The following is a 23,192-nucleotide window of genomic DNA, read 5'->3' as shown; positions in this document are numbered from 1 at the left end:
CCCAAACAGGGGGTGCAGCGTCAGGCCAGGCATGAGCCCATGGGGGTGGTGGGATGCCTGTCTGTCCTTCTCCACCCCTGACACTACAAGACATGTTTTCCCTTCTCCCACTTGGCACAGACCTGGTGGGAATCTTGCCTGGTAAACATTTTGTACTGAACCCTGTGAACCTTGTGTCTCCTGTCCAGCAATGACATGTTTGTAGGCTCTTTCCCACCATCCCATTTCCCACCTGTCCTCTTCTCCTCAGGTGCTGCTGGAGCAGCCCCAGCTGACGTGCGCTGGACGTGCCTGGTGCTGGACCTGCCCTCCATCCTGTCCCTGTACCTGAGCCGCAGGTACAGCCACCTCAGGGGGGTCAAACTCTGCTCCAACCTGCTCGTGAAGAACCTCTGCACCAGCGACCTGCTGTTCGAGCCAGGTGAGGAGCTCAGAGCTCACATTGGCCTCTGCTTTCTCCTGAGACTCCAGCCCAGCCTGGGGGCAGCCCATGGGGGTTCAAAGCTGAGTTTGCAGCCCTGGCAGAGCACTGGTCTGCTGATGCTTTATGATATTGACAGAAGGGATAAAATACTTGGTACAGTGTTCAGTTTCTACACAGGCAGGGACATCTTCCACTATCCCAGGTTACTCCAAGCCCTGTCCAGTTTGGCCTCGGACACTCCCAGGGATCCAGGGGCAGCCACAGCTTCTCTGGGCACCCTGTGCCAGGGCCTGCCCGCCCTCCCAGGGAACAATTCCTTCCCAATATCCCATCCATCCCTGCCCTCTGGCAGTGGAAGCCATTCCCTGTGTCCTGTCCATCCATCCCTTGTCCAAAATCCCTCTGCAGCTCTCCTGGAGCCCCTTTAGACACTGGAAGGAAATCTGGAATGGAATACAGTCTCCCAAACTCTGGAGGCAAGCATCCTCTCATTTTCCAGCTGTAGAAGTGAATGAAAAGAGCAAAGTTAAATATCTTTCTAAGGTTAGAACTTGTTTCAGGGGTAAGAATGAAAGGTGTCATCAAGCCTCACTTCTGCAAGACTTGTGCTTTTATCTGCTGGAAGAGCCTGTGCTTTTTTTGTGTCAAAAATCTTCCAACCTGCTTTTTTTATCCACCTGCTCAGCATGGCAGAGGTACTTTGGTGAAATCCTTTGTTTTCTGTCTTTCCTTTTTCGTGCTGGAATTCTGTCTGAACTGCCTGGCTTGCTGGGAAGCATCAGTGAGGAAGAAGTTATAGGTGCTGCTTTGAAACTCCTGAAACTTACTGTACCTTTCCTGAAACCTTTCCTGTTTCACTTTCCGTGGAGGAAATAAGAAAATTGGCAATGAGCTTTAAGAGGAATCATGTGAAACTGCTGAATCAGTGAACAGAAATGACACAGATCTATAGCCTGGGGGTTATAACTGAAGTCCAAGGGTTTGTGCTCTGGGCTGTTCTTTGGAGGTTGAGAGTTACAGGAATGCACCTGTGCAAGGTGGGTTTGCTGCAAACCTCAGGCTTGTGATCTCTGTTTCTCAGGTGGGAAGTGGTTTGTGCCCATATCCCGTGGTGCTTTCAGGCAGCTCCCTGTGCCTGGAGAGCTGACTGTGTGTGTCCCTGTCCTGCCAGGTGTGACACTGGCTGAGGCCCGGCTCAGTGACCTGTCCTGCCGCGGCGTCGCTCCCATGCCCCGGGAATTTGCCTTCCCTGTGCCTAAGGGGCAGAAGTGGCATGACCTCTATGACTACATCAGGTATGGCTGCTCTGATCCCACTGCAGCTCCCAGGCCTCCCCACACCCCTGGGAAGGGCAGGATAAGCAGTGCCACTTAAGGAACGACAGATCCAGGTGAACCTGGGGCTCGGGTGGGCATTTTGGTCCCCCCACCTCCAGCATTTAGGTGCTGTTACAAAGACACCCTTGGTGTCATCTGCCTTTGGTACCCCTGTATTTGGAGGACCATGAGGCAAAAGGGGAGGGATTTTATAAGAGACAGTGAAGAGGCCTCAGTGCCAGGCTGAGGTACCAAGTGATATTGCCAGGTGCCAATGCAGTATCCCTGTGACACGCTGCCTTCCTCTGGTTCTGCTCAGGTTCCCATCTGAGGGAGCTAAGCTGCTGCACAACTCCATTCAGAAGAGCTTCCCACATCCTGTGGCAGGTGGGAATTCTGGGGACAGCAGCCCAGGCTGTGCCACCCCAGTTGGGTGCTCTGGGTTTCCAAAAGAGCTCGACCTGCTCCTTGTGTTGCCCAGGTGACCAAGTCCTGGAGGAGCCCAGCCACCCACTGACCCAGCTGGTGACACTCCCCCGAGCAGTCTGTGACCGCCTGTCCCTTGTCGAGCCCAGAACCAGGCCCAAAGCTGTAAGTGCACTGTGAAGGAGGCTGCAGCTCCTTCCTTCCTGCTTCCCATGGAGCTTTTCCCTGCATCTGTGTCTTAATTTAAGATGTAGAAGCAGCTTGTTGTCATTGGCAGCTGTTCCAGGCATGGTCTGGTGACCACAGCCCTGCGGTGACTGGCTGGGGGTTCAGTGTGGTGTAGCACAGAGACAGGAGATGTACCAAGCACCTTGAAATCTCCAGACATCCGTCTTCCCTGTCTCTGTGGGGGCAGCAGATCGGTGTGTCTTCAAATTATGGATAAGGAAATGAGGTCTGGAGTCTAAGGAATGTGATCAGTGCCCTCAGGGAGCAGAGCAGTGCCTGGAGCTGGGATTGCTGGGGTGATGTGGGAGCTTACCAGCCTGGTGGTGGGTGTTGGGAGAGGGACTGGGGGAAGCCCATCCTCCTGCTGTGGAGAGGGAGAAACTGAGGAGCAGAACATCTCTTATTAGAGGGTGTCCAAAGGATGGCCATGAGGATGGTGAAGGGTCTAGAGGGGAAGAGTAAGGGGTGCAGCAGTCACTTGGTTTGATCAGATGGAGGAAAGAGGAAAAGAGACTGAGGTCAGGGGCTGCAGCACCTCCCAAGGGGCAGCTCTTACCTCTGTGACAGGGACAGGACCCAGGGCACAGCTGGAGCTGTGTCAGGGGAGGTTTTGATGGAAATTAGATAAAGGTTCTTCCCCCAGAGGATGGTTGGGCACTGAGCAGTCTCCCCAGGGCAGTGGTCCCAAACCTGCCAGAGCTCCAGCAGCATTTGGACGAGGCTCTGGTTTGCTGTGTGGAGATGAACTGTGCACTGACAATACTGGGAGTGTAAGGAGAGCAGCTGGTTAACAACCTGTCCAAGCCAGGTTGCCTCTCCCTCCCCATCTTTTCCTTTTCCTGTGTTGCTGTGAAGAGCCCTCAGGACAGACGTGGGTGTCTCCCTGTCTCTGCCCCTGGGCAGGTGGAGGGTGCTGGGAGGAGAACTGAGCTCTGTCTGAGGCTTTCCTCCTTCTCAGGTGCCGCATCAGTGTCCTGGAATCACGAAAAGCATCCCTGAGGTTCACCTGGCAGTCCCAGGGCCTGCTGGAGACCCCGTGCTGGAGGAGAGGCAGAGGCTGCACGCTGTGGGGGACACGGGACAGCCACTGCCGCTCAGTGATGATGGTGGCATCCATGTCTATGCTCATCAGAGGGGGGGGCACACAACCCCAGCTGCTCCTGGCTCAGAGGAGGTACCTGAAGCTCTGGAGGGGTCACAAGGTGGCTCTGGGGTGTTCATTTCTAATGAAGGGAGAGAGGGAATGCAAGGTTCACACTGGAGTTTGTTAAACTTACAGAATCCAAAAGATGCCTTTTTCTGATGAGCAGCTCTTCCCACCAGCACCCTATTGCCTTGACAGAGGCACCCTGAGTTCAAATATGCTGCCCTTGAGCCACAGGTCTGCCCAGGTGTGCACAGGAAGGGCTCTGGCCCTTATGCCATCCCACAGGTGAGCCCTGGCCTGCAGGACAGCCCTGGAAGTGTCCAAGGCCAAGTTGGACAGGGCTTGGAGCAGTGTGGGATAATGGGAAGTGTCCCTGTCTGTGGCCAGGGGTTTGGAAGTGGATAGACTTTAAGGCCCCTTCCAACTCAGACCAGTCTGGGATTCTCCCAGTGGCCCTGGGCATCACTGAAGCTGGATGGGAGAGCTGCTTAACTCAGAAACCCCAGCTCCTGCTGCCAGCTTGGACTCTGCCAGGTTAAATGCTTTAAAGTTGTCCCCTCTGACAGGAGAAACCCAAAGCTGCCTCTGTACCTCAGAGAGAGCTGAGCCATGGCACTGGGGTGCTCCATGGAGGGAAGACCCCAGCCTGGCTCTAAACATGATGGTGCTGTCTGGTTTTCTTTTCCAGGGGCTTGTACCAGATCCCATCCTGAAGCTGAGAACAATTATTGGCTTTGGAGGCTGCAACAGCAAATGGGTGAGTGGCTTGGATGATCTGGGGAGTTGGTCTGTCACTGTGTGGCCAGGATATGGATGTTTTGGAGCTGTGAAATGCAGCTGAGTGTGGCACTGCTTGATGTGTAAAATGATCCTAAAATGGGTGGGCCTGAGCATCTGTGACAACTGCTGTGCTGTTAGGATGGTGAATTAAAAATTATGGGTCCCATTAGACAGAATCATAGGATGGAAAAGCCCTCAAAGGACATCCATTCCAGCTGGTTTTCCCAGGATTCCCAGGCCCACCACTGACCCATGTCCACAAGTGCCACATCCACGTGTCTTTTAAATTCCTCCAGGGATGGTGACCCCACCACTGCCCTGGGCAGCTGTGCCAGTGCCTGACCTCCATTTCAGTGAAGTTTTCCCAATATCCAGCCTAAACCTTCTCTGGCCAAACTTGAGGCTGTTTCCTCCCTTCGTCCCTGGGAGCAGAGCCTGACCCTCATCTGGCTGCCCCCTTCTGTCAGGGAGTTGTGGAGATGCAGAAGGTCCAGGCTGAGCCCCCCCAGCTGCTTCTCAAAAGACCCTTCACTGAATTTCACATCTTTTTAACTCATTAAAACTGGTGCTGCTTTGTTGGAGGCTGGAAAGGAAGGGCTGTGTGCTGGATTGTTTCTGTGGCACACTGGGTCAGTGTTGGGGTAAAAGAAGGGTTGGTTTGGTTCAGTCAGTTCAAGGCTCTGCCAGCAATGTCATTTTCCTTGGATCTTCTGTTCAATAATAGGGAACAGACCTTAAAGCCCATCCCATTCCATCCCCTACCATGGCCAGGGCCGCCCCCCACTAGCCCAGGTTGTTCCACACCCCATCCAACCTGACCTTGGACACTTCCAGGACTGGGGAATCACTCTGAGCCTGGGCTGTGGGGCAGTTCTGGAGCTGTGTCCCCTGTGTTGGTGCTGCAGGCTCTGTGGACACGGGACAGCACGGCTGTGGTGTACCCCTGCCACGCCGTCATCGTCGCCCTGCTGCTCAAGACTGGCGAGCAGAGGTTCTTCCTTGGCCACACAGACAAGGTGAGTCCTGATGCCAGCCCTGTCCTTGCACCCTGGTGCCAGCTCTCCTGGTTCACAGTGCTTCTGATGCCTTCAGAGGCTGCCTGGGACAGAGGCTGGACAGTGTTAAAGGAATAAAGTGGGTGTTTATTAAAAACACCTTCAAAGGATCACCTTGGGCAGTCCAAGAGCCTGGCCAAGGCTTCACTTGAGGTGGACATTTGGCCATAACTTTTCACACTTTTATAAATTTTGGTACATTTCCATTTTGGGATGATTGTCCAATTCCAGCTCCAGGTTCTGCAGTGCCATCCTCTCAGACTGCTCTCCTCAATTTGCTGTTTACATTTTTTGGGCCTGAAGCTGCAACTGTGTCTTTGGTTGTTGGGCTGGGAAAGGATTGTTGTGTCTGACTGCACTGAGGAGAATTTCTAACACGTGATATGAAGTTCAGAGTTGCATACTAATGCAGTGCAGAATCTGGAAGATATAAAAGCTACAACTGAAGGCATCACTTCCCACAGGTGTCGGTGCTGGCGTTCAGCGGGAGCAGCACCTTGCTGGCCTCGGCACAGGCTGGGCCCCGCAGCGTGGGGCGTCTCTGGGACTTCCCCACAGGAACCTGCCTCTGCCTCTTCAAAACCTACCTGCAGTCCCTCGTGTCCCTCAGGTGGGTGTCAGTGCCTGTGTGTGTTCAGCATCTCAGCACAGCAGCTTCTCTGTGCTCCTCCTGCGTGATGAGCCAGGGGTGAATTACAGCTGCCTGAGCTTGTCCCCCAGGTCTTGCTGTCTCCCCATCCCCACAGCTTGTCCCCTTTTATTGTCCACTTTTGTGCCCTGTGAGGATGAACCCAGGGTACAAGGAGCTGTTTTTCACTAGGTCTCTCTTCCTGCAGCTTTTCCCACAGTGGAGCTGTTCTGTGTGGTGTCGGGAGGGATGTGCACAACAAAACGGTGAGAGCTGACACGGGCTGGGAGGTTTCCCTGAGAGAGCTGTTCTCCCACATTCTGTAGTTATTTTCCAGCAAACCTCTGCTCTCTGCTTTCCTAGACATGTTCTTGGGGGACATCCCTTTCTCCTTAGCTGCCTTGGGACTCTGCCTGATGCTTGTGGCTGTTCCTCAGCTGCAAGCAAACAATTCCTTTTGGAAGCAGCTGGAGAGACCTGCTGGGGTTGTGCCTTGAGGCTGTTTTATCCCTGGAGTGGTCCCAGCTAGGACCCAGGCAGGGTGATGGGATTATATCTTTATTTTAATAGCATTTAGGACAAGATGTGAGGTGAAATCTTTCAGCTCCAGGCATTGCTGTGGGAAGGGGTGGCGGGCACTGGAGCTGCCGCCCACCTTTGTAGCTGGGGATGACGCAGATCCACGTGTAGCAGTCAAAAATAAACTTGTTCCATGGGACTGGAGGTTTTGTTTTGTCAGTGGAACTGTTTTTCATCCACTGTTTTCATCCTTTAGTGACGACCATCAGCAATTAGCTGTGCCATCACTAAGTGAAGGAAAAAACCACACGGTGCTTGGTGTTTTTCCCAGCATGTGGCAGCGTTCTGTGATCTGTGTGGGAGCTGGGATCAGTGGGGTGAAAGCAGGGTGGGAGAATGGGGGTGCTGGGGGAGTGCCTTTCCCAGGGTGGTGCCTCAGCCCATCCCAGCCTCTGAGGTGATGCTGGGTTTGGTTTTTAACACTGTGCTGGAATGCAAGAGCATCCTCCTGCATTTCTGCAGGCACCTGCCCCTTTGCTTTAGGCAGAGGGTTTGACTCCAGCCCCAGTGATGGGCACTGAGGGCACACAGATCTGTACTGAGCAGTGGACATGTGTTGCCTCTGGCTCCCTCAGCCCTGGGACAGCTCCTATATCCCAGCAGGCAGAGTTCCCACTGCTCTGTGGATTTTCTTTCCAAGTCTGAGCCCTGTTGCCAGGCAGCTCTGGGATTTAGAACCTCTAATTATGGATTTCAGACAAGGATAGTGCCATGAAGCTTTGCAAAGCTGTTGGACTGTCCTAAACCCTCTGTGCAATGGGTTTTATTTCCCTGCTCCAGCTCTGTTACCAATACCTTGTGCCCAGCTCTGGAGCAGCTGCTGGATGAAAAGCTCTTCTGCTGCCAAGGTTCTGAGCAGCTCTCCCATCGTATTTTCTTGCTTCAGATGGTGGTGGTGTGGAACACTGCTCAGGTGACCCGTGGTGGAAGCGTGACTGTGCTGACCAAAACACACACAGATGTGGACATCCAGGCCATGAAGATTGCTTTTTTTGATGATACCAGGTAGTGTGCTAGGAAAAGAAATTGAAAGTATTGATTCTTAGATATTGGGAAGAAATTTTTCCCTGTGAGGGTGGGGGGGCCCTGGCACGGGGTTCCATGTCTGGAAGTGTCCAAGGCCAGGTTGGACAGGATTTGGAACAACCTGGGATAGTGAACAGTGTTGCTGCCCATGGCAGGGGCGGGAACAAGATGAGCTTTAAAGTCCCTTCACCCCAAACGATTTTTAATCAATTACTCTGGCACAGCTTGGGGGTGAATTGTGCTGCTGCAGCCATCTGGTTGCCATTCCTGTTCTCACTTCTTACTGTCAGTGGCCCTTGGGACACTGCCCTTCCCTCAGGGGCGTGGGGAGCCCCATCCTGGTGCTCAGGCTGTGTCTCCTGGGACAGGATGGTGTCGTGTGGCCGGGACAACATCAGGCTGTGGCGCGTGCGGAGCGGAGCCCTGCGCTCGTGTCCCGTCAGGCTGGGCGAGTACCATTCCCTGGACTTCACCGACCTGGCCTTTGAGGAGGGGCCGGGGCTCCAGCAGGACCCAGAGGACCGTGCACTGTAAGGACCTGTCACTGTCACCTGTCCTGGGCAGCCCAGCAGGAGGGAGCTCTGCAGCTCTCCCTGCTTAGCATTTGCTTTCCCCCTCGACCATGGCGCTTTGCTGGGGCTCTCCCTCAAGATCCAGCTGCCTTTTGGTGCTGGGAGGGGCTCCCCCCAGTCAATATGTGTCACCTCCCAAAAGGGATTTGCCTGCTCACAGAACAGCCTCTTTCCTCTTGCCATGCTGCTGTTCTGCCATATTTAGTGACTCTCTTCCCACCTGAAGCTCTCTGTTGGATTCCTGGGTCAGTGGGAGGAGCCTGGTGCACATCCTCTTGCACACAGACACACACTTTGTTGTTTTATTTTAATCATCAAAGCCAGACCTTTGTTGCCACCTCATGTTGTCCCACAAAGGCAGAGCTGTCAGCTCAGCCAGCCTGTGGGAGAGGGAGGCTCCTTTCTGGAGTTTATGGCAAGCTTTTACATCTTCTGCTAATTTCCGTTCCAAAGGGTTAGGAAACCAAATAGGAAGCTCTGACTTGGATACGTTACTGACCTCTAATTTTACACAAACCAATTTAACCAAGGTGAACCAAGGTGGATTTTACTAAAGCAAGTCTCTCCTGGTTTGTTTTTTTTTTTTTTACAGCTTTGTGTGCAGCAGGAGTGGCCACGTGCTGGAGGTGGACTACAAGAATGTCTGTGTGCGGAGTGCACGGCGCCTGCTGCCTGCACAGCCCCAGGAGGATGGGCAGGAACAGGCAGGGAACAGCTCAGGTGGGAGCAGGAGCAGCTCAGGTGGGATCAGGAACAGGCAGAGAACAGCTCAGGTGGGATCAGGAACAGGCAGGGAACAGCTCAGGTGGGAGCAGGAACAGGCAGGGAACAGCTCAGGTGGGAGCAGGAACAGGCAGGGAACAGCTCAGGTGGGAACAGGAACAGGCAGGGAAAGGGGGACAACAACCAGGGACCACCTCCACCACCATCAGGGTCAGAAATCTGCTCAAACCAATCAGCTCTTTACCTACTGCTGAAGGATTATTTTGGGGTTGATTAGATCATTGCTATTTGCCTCTTAAGGGCTGCAAATAATCTTCCTTAGTACAGCAAAGTATCGTTTTAAGAAAGATTTTAGCATTTTAAATGCTGATTGCACTTTCAGAGAAACACTACTTTTAGAAACATGAAACAAGGTCTTCATTTGCTGATGGGAGGCTTAATGGAGAGATGGAAAAAGAACTAAGATTAACAAAAAAGATGAATTTGGGGATTTTTTCATTATTCAGCTGGTGCAGAGCGTTTGGGGAATCTTTGTTGCTCTCCATTAAGTAGAACAATTTTCAGCTCTTTCATTAACTTGAACAGGAGGAAGAATTCACTTTCAAGTGTGATTGTTCTGATATCTTAAAACTTAGTGCATAGTTTGCTTTGGCAAATTGAACAAATTAATCTATAATTTGGCTTCTGAGAGGTGTGTAACTACAGTTCTCACTTAATGGGCAAGAAAGGGCCCAAGAGGAGATGAAACAGAGTCCTTGGTGCCTTCTGGTCTCAGTGCTGGCTCTCACTTATGGCCTTTATACCTGAATTTAGTTTGGATATTGGGGAAAATTTCTTGACTGAAAGTGTGATAAGGCACTGAAACTGGCTCCCCAGTTTCTCCCTGGAAGTGTTCAAAAAGCCTGTGGATGGGCACTTGGGGACATGGGCTGGTGGTGGGATGATGGTTGGACTCAAGGAGGTTTTCCAACCTTAATGATTCTAAGAATCAAAACCTCCCAGTCTGTGGATCTGTATCTCCCTTCTACAGAGAGGCTTTGGGACATGGCAGTGAAAGGTTTTGTACCTCAGGCAGTTAATCTGAGATATCCTTTGCTATAGGATCCTGTTTGAGGCAAAAATATGGCAGGGGTAGGAATTTTTTGTGCTTGGCAAGAGTTTCACAATGGTAAAGAGGAGTTGGGGACCCTGAGGAGGGCTGGCTGGGCCTGTTGTGCCAGTCACTGTGGGGTTCCTTCATCCTCCTCAGGCTCCAGCTGGTGTGGGTGGATTACCAGGCTAAGCTCTTCCCCTCTCAGGTTGAGTTTTCTTGTTTCACCTGTATAAAGAGGTGCTGGTTTTGGGTTTCCAGGCCCTGGGATTGCTATAAACAGTATCAGCATGTCCCTGACCTTCTGTGCCACGGGATCAGAGGATGGCTACATGAGGCTGTGGCCACTGGACTTCTCAGCTGCTGTCTTAGAGGCAGGTGAGTAGAGGTGAGAGTGGTGCTTCAGAGCTCCACATCTCCTGCTGCAGATCCCACAGCAATCCCCACGATTGAAGGCTGTGTTACACATGCTGCTCCCAGGGCTCACTGGCTTGGAAGTCTTCAGTGGCAATTATTCGTGTTTATTCTTGTAACTCATAGGAGAAGGGCAGGATTTCCTGGGAGAGAATTTCCCATCTTGATTTTTGTGCCCTTCCAGCCACGGAGCATTTGTCCATGAAAAATTAGGGGAGGAGTTGAGCAGTTCTTGATTGTTTTTGGAACAATCACCATTACAGCAGAGCCCAGGGACATGAGGAAGGGCAGAGACTAATCCCTCTAATCTGTCACTAAACTCACACCTGCAAGCATTCAGTCTTGAGGTCGTGGGCTGCTCATTCCTTTGGGTGTTGCTTTCCTAAACGTGGGTCTGTAGCTGTGTTCCAGCTGCTCCTTCCCCAGAGGATTTGTTGACTCTTGTGTCTTTCCCCAGAGCACGAGGCTTCAGTGAGTTCTGTCTGCATCAGCCCAGACAGACACAAAGTCCTGTCCACGACAGCTACTGGGAATGTGGGCTACCTGGATATCCAGAGCCGGGGCTACAACACGCTGATGCGCTCTCACGAGGACTCTGTGCTGGGCTTCTCAGTGGAGGGCAAGTGGAGGCAGATAGCAACAGTGTCCCAGGATAACACCATCCGAGTGTGGGACCTCGCCTCCAGGCAGCAGGTGGGTGAGACAAGAAGCAGATGGTGTCTCATGTTTATTTAGAGTCTCCCTGCTCTCTGTTTGGTCCAATTATCAAAGCCCCATGGTTCAGGAGCCCTCCCTGGAGCATGAGGGGGTTACTGTGGGCAAGAGACCCTTTGGAAGTACAGAGTTCTGAGGTATTGTTAGACAAAACTATTTCCTTCTCCTCCATATTTTGAAGATTCCTTTTTATAATAATAACACCCAAGGGCTTTATCTCAATGACCAAAGACTTCACTGGGCTTTGGATCCATCCATCAGGGACCTGCTCATGGTTGAGATGTGAGGCTGAGCTGTTGTTGTGTCCAGCTGCAGCTCCAGTCCTCTCCAGCTTCATGCCCGTGGTGTCTCTTCCCTGCAGCTGTATGACTTTTCAGCTGCAGAGGAAACTCCCTGTACCGTGGCCTTCCACCCCTCCTGGGAGATCCTGGCCTGTGGCTTCGACAGCGGCGTGGTGCGGACCTTCAGCCTGACTGCCTCTGACCTCCTGCTGGAGCACAAGTGAGTGAAGTGGGAGCTACATGGGGTCTAACTGGGTGTCCTGGTGATGAGACAGAGCCACAGTGACAACCATGGAGCTCCACAAGCCTCAGGTCCCAGCTGGGTGGATTTGGGGCAGATCCCACTGTGCCAAGGCTCTGGGTGGGGGAAGCCCAAGCTGTGAAAGCCATGAGGGCTTTCTTTGTGACTTCCCAGTGGACAGCAGTGGGAAAGAGCTTGTCCTGGACAGCAGCTGGGCAGGGAGCCCTTGTGAGCCTCAGTGAGGGATTTGGAGGATGCTGCAAAGGGAGAGGGAGCAGGTTTCATCCAGGCTGGAGCGCTGTGCTTGCTGCTCAGTTTTCCAACAAGTTGGAATGTTGGTTGTCCTGGGCTGCTACAGGGGTGAGCACAGTGGGGTGGTCCTGCTCTGTTCCTGTTAATTTATTCTCATGTTACTCTCAACATCACCACTGTTTCCTCTGTCTGTGATTCCTTTTTCTCTTCCCTTTTCCCACATTTTCTGCCCTTTCAGGCAGCACCGCACTGCGATCACCGGCCTGACCTTCTCTCCAGATGGCAATTTGATGTTCAGCTCCTGCTTGCAGGGAACTCTGGCTCTGTACAGCTTTTCAGCACGGAAAATCCAGGTTCTGCGAGTCCTGGGTAAGACTCTGGGGTTGGGATGGCCTTTCATCTTTTTTTGTATTAGCACAGACACCCTTACACCAGAGCCAACCCAATCTCAGCTTGCTTGGAGTGGTATTTCCCAGTACCAGCCCCTCACACGGCAGACACCGAGGGGCTGGAGCGTGTCCAGGGCAGGGAACAGAGCTGGGAAGGGGCTGGAGCAGCAGGAGCAGCTGAGGGAGCTGGGAAAGGGGCTCAGCCTGGAGCAAAGGAGGCTCAGGGGGCCCTTCTGGCTCTGCAGACAGGAGGGGGCAGCCAAGGGATTGGGCTGTGCTTCCAGAGAACAGGGACAGGACAAGGGAAAATGGCCTCAAGTTCCAGGAGAGGTTTAGATTTGATTATGGGAAAATTTCTTCATGGAAAGGGTGGTCAGACATTGGCACAGCTGCCCAGGGCAGTGGTGGAGTCACCATCCCTGGAAGGATTGAAAAGACATTAGGATGTGGCACCTGGGGACATGGTTTAGTGGACTTGATGATCTTAGAGGCCTTTCTCAACCTTAATGATTCTGTGATTTCTGTTTGTACCTTCTGTGTGAGCAAACACCAGTGACTGCCAGCACTTACCTACCTGTCCTGGTTCAAACCCTCTCATCCTGCTGATGGGATGATTTCCTGAATGTGCTGGGGTCACAGATTTATTCATGCCCAAGCCCTAACTCTTTCCATTCTGTGCACGTGCAATTTAATTTGTTTGAAGTGGATTGTTGCCCTAATCCTGCCTGCAGCAGAGCTGCTCTGTGCTGGTGAATGGAGCTGGTGGAGAGCTGGAGGCAGGGCAGGGGCAAGGCAGTTTGGAAAAATTAGTGTCACATTTAATGTACACTTTGGAAATGAGTTGTGACAGCACAAGCTTGGGCAGGGAAAGGGAACTCTGATTTTTATTCAGTGCAGTACTGCACAAAGAGGAGGAATCTGCCCCAGGATCTGTGCAGGAGAAAGAACAGGGGTTGGAGAAATCAGGGAATTCATCCAAAATCACCCAGGTTTGTTGTCAGTGCTGCAGCTGGACCTTCACATGGTGACTTTGCTCTCAAACTGTGTTTGCTGGCTAGTCGTGTTCCAGGGACAGAACAGTGGAATTATGGTCATGGAATAAATAGAGAGAATTGCTGCAATTACTGTGATTTTCAGACCTCTGGGTCTCTCTGCCCTCTGGAATGGCATCAGTGTGGTGGTATTCAGCACTGACCTCATTCTGCTCTGGGTTCAGACACCCAGGCTGCAGCCAAGATCTCACAGAGCTCCTCATCACAACCTCTTGTTAGGCTAAAAAAATAAGCCCTAAAATCAATTTTATTCCTTTGACTTTGTTCTGCTCTCCTTGAAAATGCTGCATGTTCACTCAGGCAACAAGCTGTGCATCTCAACCTTGTTTTTGAGCTGGTTCACTGCACATTCTGGGTATCTTAAGTAAAATTTATAGCATCTCCTACAGTACAGGTTGCTTTTTTCTCAGGCTGCAGGAGAAGCTGCAGCTGCTGCTCAGCAGCACCATCAGAATGGGCTTTGCTGCTCCTCAGTGTCTTGCTGTGTCCCCCAGGCAGTGTGGTGGCCCGGGACGCTGGCAGTGGCGTGGACACTCTGGTGGTCAGTGGGGACAGTCGCCTGCTGGCCTTCGTGGGGCCCTCCAAGTACGTGGTGACAGTGATGGAGGCCTGCTCACTCGATGAGGTACCCAGCAGACTCCCCTCGCTCCTGGGGACAGGAGGGTCCCCTGGAAACTCTATAGGCAGCATCCAGGGAGGTGGATCAGGGCATGGGGCACCAGCTGACAGTCAGCTCCCTGTTTTCCCTTCTCTGAGACAGAAATAAGAAATTCACGGTTTCTTCCCCTCTGGCCTCATTCCCCTCTAGAAATATGATTTGGAGAGGTGCTGTGGAGACTGTCAACCCTCACCTCACTCTTGATCTGCTCTCCTGGGCGCTGCCTGGACCTGCAGCCCCTAATCAAGTGGGAAGGGAAGGGTCCAGGGGACTCTATAGCCTTGTGTTAGGGAGAAATCCTGTGGCTCCTGCAGTGTTTGTTCAATGGCTCTTTGTTCCACAGCTGCTGAGGGTGGACATCAGCATCCTCGGCCTGCACAGCACCATCTTGGACTCTGCAGTGAAGGTCTGCTTTGGTCCTGTGCCTCAGGGCGAGCTCCTGGTGTCCACTTCTTCCAATAAAATCCTTGTGCTTGATGCAAAAACCGGACGGCTGGTGCGAGAGGTAGGACACTGAAGTTCATCCACGAGGTCTCCTGTGAGGGCTGAGAATTTCATGTCTCTGTGGGAGGTTAAATGAGAGAAAACCTCCTCCTGGAGCTCACAGGCTTCAAAGAAACACAAGTGGGAAGCCTGCAGCTGTCCCAGTGCGCTCGTGCTCGGGATGAGCCTGAGCTTGTCCTTGTTTTCCACACTGTCACACTGCTCTTCTCTTGCTGAAGTGTAAATAAGGATATGAAAGCTCAGCTAAGGCTGCTGGTGCCATTTCTTGTCCTCAGGTGTCCCCTGTGCACAGGCTGACCTGTTCCTCCTTTGCACTGAGCAAGGATGGCCAGTACCTGCTCACTGCTGGTGACAAGGTCATCAAAGTGTGGGACTATCGGATGCGCTTCAACATCAACTTCCAGGTACTGCCCACGCAGGGAGGGAAGGGGATGGTGTTGCACTGCTCAGTCCCCAGAGAAGAGAACAGCAAATGGGCCCTGTATGACTTGGTCCAGTGTCCCCAGTCCCAGTTTGCCCAGCAGAGAAATGCAGCCCTGATCCCACATTGTAACAATGGGCAGCAGTGGGCACAGGCTGGGGCTGCCAGAGCACCCCAGGGACACCCTCTGCAAAGGACAGCAGTAGGTGATAGCTGTGTGTTAAGGACAGGGCCTTGTGGGGAGGAAAAGGATTCACCCAAGGCTTCAGAGGCAGGATAAGACTTTGAACTCTTCAGCTTTTGTTTCCTTCTCCAAATGACTGTGTTGGAGGTTGGCCCCAGGTTGATCAGCCCATAGGTGTGATAGATCCTCTTCTGGACCTTCTGCTGATGCCTGCAGAGCAGGCTGTGCAGGACAGGGAGTGGAGTAACCCCATCCTGACAGGCCAGGTGGTGATGGGGGATTCAAGGCGTGCTCTCTCTCAGGTGTTCATCGGCCACTCGGAGCCCGTGCGCCAGGTCGCCTTCACCCCAGACCAAAAGCATGTCATCAGCGTTGGGGATGCCATCTTCCTCTGGGATTTCCTAGCTCCACCTCCAGTCAAGTCATCCCCAGCCAGGTAATGGTGCTGGGCAGTGCCTTCCCCGTGTCCCCTTTCCCTGCCCCATCCCTGTGTGACTTCAGTCTCCTCACCTTCCCAGGGCTCGTTCCCCCGTGTCCACTCTGCTGCTGAGGTCAGGTGAGTCTGCCTCTTCCCATGAGTTGTGCTGGCAGCTTTTCCAGGGGGTAGGGATTTGGGGGGATTCTTCCTTCCCTGAGGGAACTGTGTAGTGGCCAAACCAGCTAATTGGCCTTGAAGGACAATCTCAAATTAATTGGCACCTCTCAGTCTGCCTAGGTGGGGATGTTCTGAGCAGAGCCACTCTGGGCTTTCTTGTAGATTTTCAACTTTTGCTTTCTGTCTTTCTCTGCCTCCATCTCCTCTGTCTTCTTTGTCCCTCATTGTCTCTCTCTCTCTGTCCCTCTCTTTCTTAAAACACAGAGAATTGGTTTCTGTGGAAGCTGGAAAACTGAGCTTGGAGGTGTCACCATCCGGAAGGATGAGAGGAGCGTGGGGTGAAGGAAGTGACACCAAGCCTTTTCCTTTCCCAGACAGCAGCTCTGAGCAGCCCAAGGACGTCTCTGAGACCCCTCGGCCAACAGTGCCTCTTCCACTGCTGTCCTCCCCACCATGTTTGGATATCAGCCCTGTCCACCCAGCAGGATTTCAAAGTAAGAGGAACTACTTGCAGGAAAGGGGAAAATTAACCTTGTTTTAGGAAAAACTTGCCAGCAGCATCCTTGGAGCCATCCCTACCTGTGTTCCCTTCTGGCAGACTGACAGACCAGTCTGCAGTTCTTTCCCCTAAGCTGGGCAAAGCCCAGAGGTGCTGGGGTTCAGCACCCCTTTATCCTCTGCTGTCCTCCACATACTGAGCTGCTGGCACAGCTTCTCTGACTGTGCTGAACACTTTGGTGGCCATTCCTAATAGGAATTGTCTGCTTTGCCCTCCACCCTAACAGCTGGACTGTTCCACAGAGCAGGAAAACGACACTGCCAGAAGTCAAGGGGTCAGGCACACATGGAGTGGGCCTGAAGTGTCCTTGGATGGTTCCATCTTGCCTCTGATTTTCCTCCCCAGGTATTTTCTCTGAGTCGGACAGGGAGGAGGAAGCAGACCTGCCAGGCAACAGCAGGAAGGTGGCAAATGGGCACAAAGATGCCTCAGTCCTTGTGGTGGAATCAGATGGGAATGAGGAGCCAACTGTGAGGCCCAAAGTGAGGCTGGAGAGCCCGAGGTCTCCTGAAAAACCAGCAAACGGTAACTCAGGGGTATTGCCAGTTTGGACAGAGCTGCAGGCCTGCGTGGCAGCTTGGTCTATCCCCCAAAACCAAAGAAAGATCATTATTATTATGGGGCAGAGAGACCCAGACACATGCTCTGAGCTGTGAGGTGAAAGGCTGCAACATGTTCCTTAGGAGTTTTCCCTTGGGCATGACCTTCCAAGGGAAGTCAGTATTGAGGGAAGCTCACATTGATCCCTAAAACTGCTCGTTTTTCTGGCTGTTTCCCTGCTGCTGCTTCTGGACACACCAGAAGCCTGTCTTCAGCCTGGAGCCAGTATCATCTCTGAGTGGCACATCCCATTAAATCCAGCTGCAATTAAAGCTCCCAATGGCTCTATTAATAGCTGCACAGCCTGGGAGCTGCAGCGGTGCGTGGCGACCTGCCAGGAGCAGGCAGCTGCCGGCGCTCAGCCCCAGCAGCACTTGTTGGAAAGCCTCAGGATAAAACTGTCCCCAGTGCTCCTGTTACAGTCCTGGAGCTGTGGGGCTCGTGGTTTCACAGGAATGCCTGGAGCATGAGGCATGGCTGTCCTTAGGCTGTTTGCAGTGTGGTGTGGCTGAGTGGGAAAGGAATTGACCCAGGGAATAGCTGGAGCTCTGTCAGGGAGGGTCAGGCTGGATATCAGGAAGAAGTTCTTCCCCCAGAGGGTGTTGAGCATTGAACAGATTCCCCAGGGAATGGGCACGGCTGCCAGAGCTCCAGGAACACTTGGACAATGCTCTGAGGCACAGGGTGGGATTGTTGGTGTGGATGTGCAGGGCCAGGGCTTGGACTCATGATCCTTGTGGGTCGCTTCCCACTTGGGATATGCCCCATGTGTCACTGCAGTTTGATTTTTGCCTTGTGTGTGTTCACACGTGCACAGAGCCTGAATATAAGCAAGCCACAGCCTGGGTGCTGCTCCCAAACCCTTCTCAGGAGCAGCATCCCATAGGTACCATTTTCTTCTTTGTGTGGCAGAACCCAGGAAGGGAACCAAAACTTCCAAGTCCCAGTGTTCCATCCGCCCGGATTCCTACCGGCATTTCACTCCTCGCTTCAAGGCATCAGTACTCCCCCAGGTGAGAGTTGTGCTGGTTACCAGGTGGAGAACAGGCATTTTGGGGCTGGGGTAGGTGGATTTTCCAAATTGTTTCCATTTTGTTCTCTCTTGGAAAGCAATTTGGGAAACATACCCCTGGGCTGATGTTCAGTGAGAAAATGTAACGCTAATTCCCCGTTCTCCTCTTCCCAGACTAGTAAAAAGTGAGTTGTGCTCAAATCTTTTTGTGCTGCCCAAATCTGCATACATTTTTATTCAAAAGGAGTGGAAATGGCATTTGCTATTGAGAGTGAAAGACGAGTGAGCAATGGAGTGATTCATTGTGCTCCCATATTTGCGAGCAGCTGCATTGGCAGAGCAGGCTGGGGAAGGCAAATCCATGGAGCGTAGTGAGGAGAGACACGGCAGAGCTGTTAACAAACACAGCAGGAATAAAACAGAAACTTAACTCAGCCCATCACTAAGCTCTGCTGCTAGTGCTGGGAGAACAGCTACATCCAGATTTCACTCCCAGTCCTCTCCTCTGGCCCTCCACCTGGCAGCATTTTTCTCTTCCTATTGAAATATCTGCATCCCAAGTCAGCCAAACCCATGGAACTCTTTCCCAGCGGGGTCAGCAGCTGCTCCTCGGCTGAGCATTTGCTGCCAGCCTGTTTTGTACCCTGTCTGAAATCATCTGTGCCTGGCTGTGCTGGGGCAGTGTTTCTTTTGTCATGGAATATTATTTGTCTCTTCCGTTATGGAATTGTGTGAGTATTGGCATGGATCTGTGTGGGATGTGTGTTTGAGGACACTCACTTTTTCCTGTGTGGGTGTTGATGCACCTGACCAGACCATTCTTCCAGAGATTATTTTAAGCCAGTGTCTGTTTTTCTTGCAGAGTTTCTTGTCTCCTCCAGCAGGCAGTGAGGTGCTGAAGCTGAAAGCAGTGATTGGCTACAATGGGAATGGCAGAGGGAATATGGTGTGGAACCCAGATACAGGTACACTGGGAATGCTCTGCACTGTGGGATGTGCTGCCAGGGAAGCTGTGGCTGCCCCTGGATCCCTGGAAGTGTCCAAGGCCAGGTTGGACAGGGCTTGGAGCAGCCTGGGGAGGTGTCCCTGCCCATGGCAGCGGGGTGGAAAGAGATGAGCCTTAAAGTCCCTTCCAAGCCAGCCCACATGTTCTATTCTGTGATTCTAGGGGTGTCTACTGAGTGAAGTTTTCATCTTCTGACTGTTGGATTGGGATTGTTGCTCGAACACGGGGGTTCTTTGTATTGGTACAATCCAGTAGCTCTTTGCTGTTGGCAAGCTTTAGTTGGTGGGGCAGACTCAGGCTCCAGTTGTTGAGTGGACAGAGCAGGAGGGAAGCTCACAAAGCCTATCCAGTCTCCTTTCTCCAGCTGGAATGATGCCCAGCAGCTCTGCTTTACTCAGATTAGGGAAAGTGAGATTTCACCCCACTCCCAACCTGCTGCTGTTGAGCTGCATCAAAGAGTCAGCTTTTACGTATTAATGAATCATAGAATTTTCCACGTGGGTTGTGGTGGGGGCTGTATGTGCAGCCTTTCCATGAAAACATCCCCTCTCCTCCCCCTCCTCTGCCAGGCTTCTTCGCCTACTCCTGTGGCTGCGTCATCGTGGTTGAAGACCTGCACTCGGGGTCCCAGAACCACTGGCTGGGCCACGCCGAGGAGATCTCCACACTCGCCCTCAGCCACAATGCCCAGGTAGGAGAGGCTGCTGCTGCCCACACCAGGGCTTGTCCCTTGTCACTTTGCAATCCCACAGCCTAAAATCCCATTTGTCTGTTCCTCCTTCTGCCTGGAGGCTATGGAAATTGGAGTCAGCTATCTGTTGTGCTGGCTCAGTGTGGGCTGAAGAATGTCCAGAGATGGGAACAGAGCTGGGGAAAGGGGCTGGAGCACAAGTCTGATGAGGAGCAGCTGGGAAAGGCTCAGCCTGGAGAAAAGGAGGCTCAGATGGGACCTTCTGGCTCTGCACAACTCCCTGGCAGGAGGGGACAGCTTGTGGGAGTTAAGCTCTGCTCCCAGAGGCACAGGACAAGAGAAAACAGCCTCAAGTTGTGTCAGGGGAGGTTCAGGTTGAACATCAGGAAGAATTCCTCCATGGGAAGGGTGGCCAGGCATTGGAAGGGGCTGTCCAGGAGTGGTGAAGTGCTTGGCACTGGGTTACAACGTGGGGAGGTCACAGGTGGGACTTGATGACCTTGGAGATCTTTCCCAAGCCCAATGATTCTGTGATTCTGTAAAGGCTGTTCTCTTCCTCTGGGTGATGCTGCCTTTCCCTCCTGCCATCAGCTGAATGGCTGTTTCTCACTGAATTCTTCATTTGCCAGCCACATCCCTTTAATGTGGGACTGAAAAAGCCGTAAAGGCTGATGAGCATTCTCTACTTACACATTGTTCTGTTAGGTTCTTGCCTCTGCCTCAGGGAAGAAGGATGGAGACTCCCACTGTCAGATCTGCATCTGGAGCATCCAGGATGGGGCCTGCACAGCAGAGCTGTTCCACCATGAGACACAAGTGCAAGCCATGGCATTCTCCTGGGATGACAGATTCCTTGTCACCATAGGTGAGCAGTCCTGTGACAGCAGCTGTGGGTGCAGGGATGCACCCCAGAGCAGACAGCTCATGGCAGGAAGGTGCTGTAAACACCAAATACTTGCCAGATGTGCAGTAGGCTCGTGGGTAGGAAACTGTTCTGTGGTATCCTCGGGACAGCAGGGAATGCAGAAGTTACAGCTTTCTTCTTCTGACTCACTGGTGCTTCTGAAACCCCCTGTAAATGGTTTGTGGTTACTATTTATAGTGTGCAGAGGGAAAAGCCTTCTTCTGAACTTGTTACTGCTGCCTAGATGGACTTGGACAGAAGTAGCCAGGCTCCCAACTGTGAGCCTCCTGCCAGGCAGCCATGCCAGCACAGGATGGATGCTCAAGCTGTCTGTTTGTTCAGGCAGGGGACATTTAAAGGACAACATGCAATTAGGAAGCTCATGTTTAGCATGAGAGGGGACCTGTGGAGCAGGCAATACACTCACTCTGGGCTGGTGAGGCTGCCTTTGGAAAGAAAAGCAGGCTTTGCTGGAGAGAAAGGGAGCTTTGTGCTCTTCAGGGAGCAGTGTGGGAGGGGAGCTCTTCTCCTCCAGCTCTGGTCTGGGCTGCAGGGGAGGGAAAAACTGAAAGTCTCCACAGAGCTTGTGGAGCCTGGGAAAGGCAGCAGGAGAGTCCTCCTGAGCTCTCTGGAAGCTTGGGAATTTTGCCATCACTGAGGCCAATGCCTTCCATGGAGCTCAGCTCCCACCTCAGCTGGGACCTTGGCAAAGGTGACATCCCGTTCTTTGTCAAGACAAGGTTAACCCTGAGTGCCCAATGTCACTGGAGAGTTTGGGCCATTCCCCAAGGTGTGCAGCAACTCCCAAGGATGGAGAAACAGCAGGAAAACTGCTGCAATCATAGCTCTGGCTGCTCCAAACGATTCCACTGCCAGGACAGGTTTGCTACAACCCCCAGTGTGAAGTGCTGGGCCAGCTCTGTCTGCCCTTAACTTGGGCAAGCATTTGTCGTGTCATGCAGCTTGTGCTGAGCACAGAAGGAGTTGTGTCCATGCCTGGAATGGTGTTTGGGACAGTTGTCTCTCAACAGCTGGGTGAGGGAGTGGCACAGTTGATGTTTGTGTGTGCTGTGTGGATGCTTGTGAGCATCCTGAGGCAGCAGAATTCTTCCTTCTGTCTTTCCTTAGGGGACTACAGTGACCAGACCATGGCTCTGTGGAGCACCCACACCTATGAGCTCATGCTGTCCACTCATATTTTGGAGCCTCTCCATGACATGGCTTTTAGCCCTGTCTCTCACCAGCACCTGGCCTGTGTGGGGAGGGGAGCTGTGATGTTCTGGCTTTTGGAGCAGCAGGGAGATGCTTTCAGACTCAAGGTAAACCTTTCTTTTACCTTTTAAGATCTATTTTCAGGATCTCTGACTTATTTTCCAAGGCTCTGGTGAGGGCTCTGTGAGAGCTGTTGATTTCTCTCAGTGAGGTGATATTGACTGTGCACAAGCAGCTTTTGGTTGTATTTGAGGCATTAACTGTGAGAATTGAGAGGAGGAGGATGTTTTTTTTCTCCTGATGCATCTAAGCATGTTCATTCCCTTTGACATTCCTGGTTTTTGTTCTCTGGTAGGTTCATCGAGCCCCTGCCCCAGATGTGCTGGGGCTGGTGGAGCTGACATCTCTCTGTTACGGTGCTGACGCTCTCCTTTACAGCGGGACCAACTCAGGCCAAATCTGTGTGTGGGACACAGAGACCAATTCCTGCTTCATGACGTGGGAGGCTGATGAGGGCGAGATCGGTGGGTGCAGTGTCAGGCCTGTAACAGGGAATGTGTTGGGAAAGAAGCCATGAGCTTGCAGACTTCCCATTTCAGCAGTGCTTGGAAAACCAGTTTGTTGAGTTGGATACAAGATGTGTGGGGTGGCAATGGATTTATGACCTGGGTTTCCTCAGGGTCCTGGGTTTCCTGGGGGCTTCATAGAGTCATTGAGGTTGGAAAAGGTCTCTGAGATCATCAGGCATCCAACCACTAACCCAGCACTGCTGGGTCCAGCATTAAACCACGAGCACCACATCCACAAGCTTTTGAATTTTTCAGGGATGGTGCCTCCTGCTCTGGACAGCCTGTGCCAAAGCACCTACAGACCTCTAGTCTGTAAAACAGTGTTGGGCTGTAGAACCCATTTTCCTGCCCAAGTGGCTGTCAGGAGCACCCTTGGAATGATGAGAGGGAGCCATGGACACTGACAGGTGCCCTTCCTCCCCAGGTGTGCTGGTGTGCCGGCACAACCGGCTGGTGAGCGGCAGCAACACAAAGCGCATCCGCCTGTGGTTTGTGGCCACCGTGCAGGAGCTGAGGCTGAAAGGGCCTGATGCCAGGTAGGAGCTCATGGCCCCTCACCTGGCAGCCCCCAGGACCTGTCTGAGAGGTGGCATTTCACAGACAGACACCATGTACAACCATGCTGCTCCTGCTACTCTTCATCCTTAGGTTTTCCTCTCCATCCTGTGACTGTTGATTCTTTCTCTCTGGATCTTTTGATTGAATTTTTGCTGCAGGTAGCTGAAACCTCTTAATAGTGGAAGTGGGTGTTTATCGTGCCTGAAGTTTGTGTCAGTTGTTTGTAGGAATTCCTGTAGGAGAATCAGGGAAAATACATTGCTTTTGTTTGTTCTCTCATGCTATTGCATGCCCTATTTTTTTTCCTTTTCCTGTAAAAAGATGGTTGAAGTGCAAATCCCAGAATTGTGGAATCAGTTGGGTGGGAAGGAACCTTCAAAAC

At 52.4% G+C, this 23,192-nt stretch overlaps 1 protein-coding gene across 4 annotated transcripts in view; it reads left to right on the top strand.

The window, feature by feature from the left end:
* The window catches only part of WDR90 (WD repeat domain 90), a 31,914-nt gene that overhangs the window by 2,758 nt on the left and 5,964 nt on the right, over positions 1 to 23,192 (top strand). For 3 of the 4 annotated variants that reach the window (XM_086854116.1, XM_086854113.1, XM_086854114.1), the window contains 30 exons: positions 251 to 421; positions 1,596 to 1,719; positions 2,060 to 2,127; positions 2,222 to 2,331; positions 3,353 to 3,568; positions 4,230 to 4,298; positions 5,227 to 5,337; positions 5,841 to 5,986; positions 6,213 to 6,270; positions 7,470 to 7,588; positions 7,978 to 8,139; positions 8,774 to 8,901; positions 10,256 to 10,372; positions 10,866 to 11,101; positions 11,484 to 11,623; positions 12,135 to 12,265; positions 13,832 to 13,962; positions 14,339 to 14,500; positions 14,775 to 14,903; positions 15,407 to 15,540; positions 15,623 to 15,660; positions 16,074 to 16,193; positions 16,604 to 16,783; positions 17,771 to 17,871; positions 18,733 to 18,835; positions 19,446 to 19,567; positions 20,273 to 20,432; positions 21,600 to 21,790; positions 22,039 to 22,207; positions 22,677 to 22,788. In XM_086854116.1, coding sequence (XP_086710242.1) covers positions 251 to 421; positions 1,596 to 1,719; positions 2,060 to 2,127; positions 2,222 to 2,331; positions 3,353 to 3,568; positions 4,230 to 4,298; positions 5,227 to 5,337; positions 5,841 to 5,986; positions 6,213 to 6,270; positions 7,470 to 7,588; positions 7,978 to 8,139; positions 8,774 to 8,901; positions 10,256 to 10,372; positions 10,866 to 11,101; positions 11,484 to 11,623; positions 12,135 to 12,265; positions 13,832 to 13,962; positions 14,339 to 14,500; positions 14,775 to 14,903; positions 15,407 to 15,540; positions 15,623 to 15,660; positions 16,074 to 16,193; positions 16,604 to 16,783; positions 17,771 to 17,871; positions 18,733 to 18,835; positions 19,446 to 19,567; positions 20,273 to 20,432; positions 21,600 to 21,790; positions 22,039 to 22,207; positions 22,677 to 22,788 — 3,958 coding nt within the window. Of the gene's footprint in view, positions 1 to 250; positions 422 to 1,595; positions 1,720 to 2,059; positions 2,128 to 2,221; positions 2,332 to 3,352; positions 3,569 to 4,229; positions 4,299 to 5,226; positions 5,338 to 5,840; positions 5,987 to 6,212; positions 6,271 to 7,469; positions 7,589 to 7,977; positions 8,140 to 8,773; positions 8,902 to 10,255; positions 10,373 to 10,865; positions 11,102 to 11,483; positions 11,624 to 12,134; positions 12,266 to 13,831; positions 13,963 to 14,338; positions 14,501 to 14,774; positions 14,904 to 15,406; positions 15,541 to 15,622; positions 15,661 to 16,073; positions 16,194 to 16,603; positions 16,784 to 17,770; positions 17,872 to 18,732; positions 18,836 to 19,445; positions 19,568 to 20,272; positions 20,433 to 21,599; positions 21,791 to 22,038; positions 22,208 to 22,676; positions 22,789 to 22,900; positions 22,969 to 23,192 lie in introns of all 4 variants that reach the window. The other variant, XR_015277304.1, reaches the window with a different exon arrangement.

Source organism: Cyanistes caeruleus, chromosome 17 (assembly GCF_971803275.1).
Source record: "Cyanistes caeruleus chromosome 17, bCyaCae1.hap1.1, whole genome shotgun sequence".
Classification (NCBI taxonomy): Eukaryota; Metazoa; Chordata; class Aves; order Passeriformes; family Paridae; genus Cyanistes; species Cyanistes caeruleus.
Note: the sequence above shows the minus strand (reverse complement) of the source record. Positions and strands in the feature narration are given on the sequence as shown.